At 29.4% G+C, this 4,872-nt stretch overlaps 1 protein-coding gene across 1 annotated transcript in view; it reads right to left on the bottom strand.

Annotated features, from left to right (window-relative positions):
* Window positions 1–4,207, bottom strand: part of LOC105624779 (ubiquitin-like modifier-activating enzyme 5) — a 9,585-nt gene extending 5,378 nt beyond the window's left edge. Inside the window, exons 1-4 of the mRNA XM_012206131.1 lie at window positions 4,068–4,207; window positions 1,260–1,395; window positions 995–1,191; window positions 722–908 (exon numbers count right to left, since the gene is read on the bottom strand). Of these exons, the coding sequence (XP_012061521.1) occupies window positions 722–908; window positions 995–1,191; window positions 1,260–1,395; window positions 4,068–4,207 (660 nt within the window). The remainder of the gene's footprint in view (window positions 1–721; window positions 909–994; window positions 1,192–1,259; window positions 1,396–4,067) is intronic.
* Between the last annotated feature and the right edge of the window lie 665 nt (window positions 4,208–4,872).

Below are 4,872 nucleotides of genomic sequence, written 5' to 3'. Positions count from 1 at the left end.
TATATATATATATATATATATATATATATATATATATATGTCCTTTTAATTCTCCCTAAAACTTTATTTTATTTTTACAGAAAAATTGTATATGTATAGATAAAAGTTGTATAGTATGAAGAGATGCAAATAATGATAAAATTAATTTTTAAAAAAAGATCATATGAAGATTATCACCATTTTTTTTATAATTATGGATTTTTTATAATTATGGAATTATGATTTCTTATCATAATATTTCTGTAACTATTCTGCATATAAAAGTATTAAAGTAAAACCATCGAAAAATCAATATTTTATGAGATATTTAATAAATAATCAAGCTCAGAATCAGAAATCAGTCTTTCAGTGAAAATAAATCAACAAAGTGTTAGAGTATATTCACACAACTTGCAAAGCTGCATAAACATATGCATAAAGAAAATCCAATCATATTTTACGTGAACCTTTATAAGAAAAATGCGATTGGATAATTCTCTTTATGTTTATGGGATTATATAAGTTTGTGTCGATATAGTCTAATGTCCATAAGAGTCAATACAATAAGTTCAAGTGTACATTTATTTTATTCTATCGAGATTCAATCGATATCGCTTGCATCTTAAAATTGTAAAATTTTCATTAAAACATTTTTTCCTAATATGTTTAGTTCTATGTGTGAAAAAATTTATCACTTAAAATAAACTGTTTGGTACCAATTATTGAATAATTGAAGTCTTACTGCAAAACAAGCTGTTTCACCAGGTACAATAAATTGAATGTGACCAGACATTGCGTTTTCAGATACGCCACTTTCAAACCATTTCTGATTAAGTTCATTACAAGCAGTGTTTATTGCCATGCGAGCTTCAAAATTATCGACACAACTCAGTACTAAGTCGACTGGACCATTTTTCAAACTGGAGTTACTGCAAAAATATATAAATTTAAATTAAGTAAAACCACTAAAACATATGTCGATTTAAAAAAATTTAATTTGTAAATGTATATATACCTTATTGTATTCATAAAATTTTGAAAATGATTAACAGTCGTAATATTATAATTATGTATTTCAATTTCCACATCAGGATTTATGTAATGCAAGGTATTTGCTGCAGCCTCTACTTTACTCTGGCCTGTTTGATGTGGTTGAAAAAATAATCTATTCATATTTGCAAGTTCTACACTATCATAATCAAACAGTATCAACTGAAACATATAGTAAAACATTAAATGATTCATTTAACACATAATCTATGTTATTATCATATTCCTACCTTTCCGATACCGCATCTTGTTAACATTTCTGCTGTTACACTACCAACACCACCAATTCCAACTATAGCTATCGTTAATTCTTGTATTTTTTCATAATTTTCAATGATACCCATACGTTTTAATGCCATCAATCGGCTGCAAGATATTAGAAAGTAAATACAAATTTATAAAACTCAGAAAATTCTCTTTTATACATCTCTTTTAATAAAAGATTGGATAGAAATATTTTATTAAAATTGAAATTTAAATATTGAGAAAAATATGCTTTATGCTCTAGGCCAGTTATATTCATAATCAATTCATAGGGCTGTAGCAGAAAGATTGACTTACAATTTTAATGGACCTTCTACAATAAGCCTCTGTAATAATTAATCATAAGTCAGAAGCTGGAAATTGACGATTGTAACTGATTAATTTCCAGCTTCTGACTTCTGATTTATGACTAATGGCTTATTGTAGAAGGCTCTTAAAACATAAGTCATAAGATAATTCTTGTGCGTTACTAAAAATAAGATTTAAGTCATAAGACACTGTCTTAAAATAATAAGCCAGATTTCTGCTAAGGCCCTTAAAGAATTATGAGTAGCATCCTTGGACTATATTTTGAGTCACTATCAATATTGAAAATCTGTAGTATGTATATATAATATGTATATATAATATATAATATGTATATATAATAATAATGTGAACTGGAAAGGATATAGGCAGTAGGAGTCAAGCGCAAGACATCGCGCAAATAATATATCTATGAAGTATGAAATTTCTTTATTCTAAAACGTGTTTACATGTTTCGGCTTACTTTTGAGCCCTCTTCAGAGACAACACAAAGTAACATAAATAAATTGTAAATAAAAATTATCCTGTCATAGTGAGCGATATCTACCTCAAGAATTTAAATGCCAAAATTAAACCTAAAAAAAGTGAAAGAAAAAGAAAAAAGAAAAATGAATGAAAAGAAAATGATGGGAATATCGGAATAGAGAATATGAAAAACTTTTATCAAAAAAAACTTTAAGATTATAATTAATTATTCCAAAAATAAGGATGCTCAACAAATCACGAACTATATCGCAAACATTATTATGAATTATTCAAAAACCGGTTCTTGATATTTTGGCCAATCCAGTATCAGACACAGTGTGTTACTTCCAGTTTTAGCTAGTAGTATTAGTCAAGATTACAAATGGAAAAATTTAAAACGCTAATCAATTCCATGAAAATGGAAGTTAGAAAGTAATCAAAAATCACGTCAGAAAGACTTATTATTGCGTACGAACGACATTGATTGATTAGACAACAACTCTAGCCTTTATAGCTTGTGTATGATCGGAAGGCCTTGGGAAGCTTCTCCATCATCTGCAAGTTGAGTCCATGCGTTCGTCTCCTGATGAATATCATCTCCGAAATCAATCTCTTCTTATAATGAGACTCCTCGTCCAGTATTGTAACGTTGTTTCCAATAGAAATCATGGCTTTCTTGTAACCGATGCTCCGTTATGACATTACGAGTAGAAGTGTTCTATTGGATGTGATTCTTACACTCAGTGATTCTTGACTTCAGCTGTCTATACATCTGTCCCACATAACTTGCAACTCTTACAAAGATCTTATAAATAACATTCAACTTTTTGTTACGCAATAAAGAGTCCTTATGCACCCTAATAAATTCTCGTAATTTATTACTATTATAAAACGATATCCTCATATACTTGCATTCAATCTGTTTAATTTCTCAGTAATTCCATGAACGAAAGGAACAGTGAACCATGAAGGCTGCACTGCTTGAAGGCTGCTGCATTTATTTATGTTAGTTTGTGTCTCTGAGGAGGGCTCAAAAGTGAGCCGAAACATGTAAGCGCGTTTTAGTGAAGAAGTTTCACACTTCATAGATATATTATTTGCGCGACATCTTCTGCCCGCATCCTTTCCAGTTCTTTGATTTATAAGGAGTCTTTGTTAGTTTGGATAATGTGAATTATAAACTTTCAATATTGACAATAAATATTAGAATGTACTCTCAATAATGACATTAACGTTTAAAAACCAATGTTTAATAAAACTTTTTAATAAAATTTGCCTTTGTAAAGAAAAACCTTTAAAGAATAAAAATATCAATATAAAGTAGAATTATAGAAGTTATTAGATAAGTAATATAAAGAAAAGTTAACAGTAATTATTAAATTATGACTATGTTTATACAGCTTGATTTATGCCGAAGTTATTAATTTATAACATCGATATTATCAAACTGGTCAATCATCAAGTTATTATTTTTCTGAAGAATGGAATGACTGTATTGGCTAGTTTCCTAACATCGATGTAGTAACTTTGATGTAAATTGAGTTGTGTAAAATGTAGCCAATATAATTTTTAAATCTATATATCTTACTTTAATAACATTATAAAAAAATAAAAAATTCTGAGTGCTTTCCAGCAAGCAACACGGTTAGCACAATGATTATTTCATCTTTATTTAACAGTGGTAAACAAGGATGTAATGATTCACTGTAGGTCTGTTTTTTGTGGTTGAACTTTTAGAGTTTAAAGTGAGATAGATATACGTTTGATATGTATCGAAAGCGAGAGAGTTCTAGAGCAGTCGGGTGCAAGAACAGAAAATAGACCATGTGTTACACTGTGTCATCTGTGTCACTTGTTGCAAAGCATATATTATTATTTTTTAATTGTAAGTATCAGTGACGGTAACGAGATACATAAAATAACTAGTAATAAATAGTACCTAACCCTCTAATTTTGTACATACTAAAATAATAAACGGTGACGACAAACATTTTGAAACTTACCTATATGGATTCGAATCCACCACTTCATCTGACATATGTTCGATCTTTCCCCTTGTTACTGTCACATTTTTATCTTTCTTTTCTTGCAGCTCGTTTTCGAGCTCTATGACTCTTTGTCGTAAGTTTTCTATTTCGTTCATATTTCAATTAAAAAAAAGAAATAATTAAAATTTAACTTACTTAAAATAAATTTTGCAAAAGAAAGATCGTTATTATAATAATATAACAGCTGCCAATTCTTCTCAAGGTGTGACTCGGCCACTATGCAGGTTGCTGAGTGCAAAGCATGATATATATAGTATATACAGTAACGCAACTCTGTCGACTTTTGTTAATGTTGGTCAAAATGGAGTGCGCATGCATGAAATAAGTAAGTTGCTCATGTTGCCAGCGTTGTCATAGTTATCACCTAAACTTCTTTTTCTTTTCATTCTTTTTTCACTCTTAAAATTCACTGTTAAAATTCCTCGCAAACTCACTAGATTTATTCACATAGCAGTCTAATTCGTTGAAGTGAGTAAGTGCTATTATAGAAACATATTGAAGCATATTAGAGCATGCGACACGAATAAACTTTTATTTACTTTTCACTTTTTCACAAAAATTAGATCAATCTCTTGAGGTTTCTCACACATTTCATCAAATGGACAATATACGTAATACTTCCTTCTAAATTTCTATTCAGAACCATGTATGCTTGAAAGACATGAAATGAATGTTTAAGTGGAACATTGAAATAGAGAGAGAGAGAAAGAGAGAGAGAGAGAGAGAGAGAGAGAGAGAAGAGAGAGAAAGAATAGAAAGA

The sequence above is a fragment of the Atta cephalotes genome (genome assembly GCF_000143395.1).
Source record: "Atta cephalotes unplaced genomic scaffold scaffold00088, whole genome shotgun sequence".
NCBI lineage: Eukaryota > Metazoa > Arthropoda > Insecta > Hymenoptera > Formicidae > Atta > Atta cephalotes.
The sequence above is the reverse complement of the archived record's forward strand: the minus strand, read 5'-3'. Positions and strand labels throughout refer to the sequence as shown.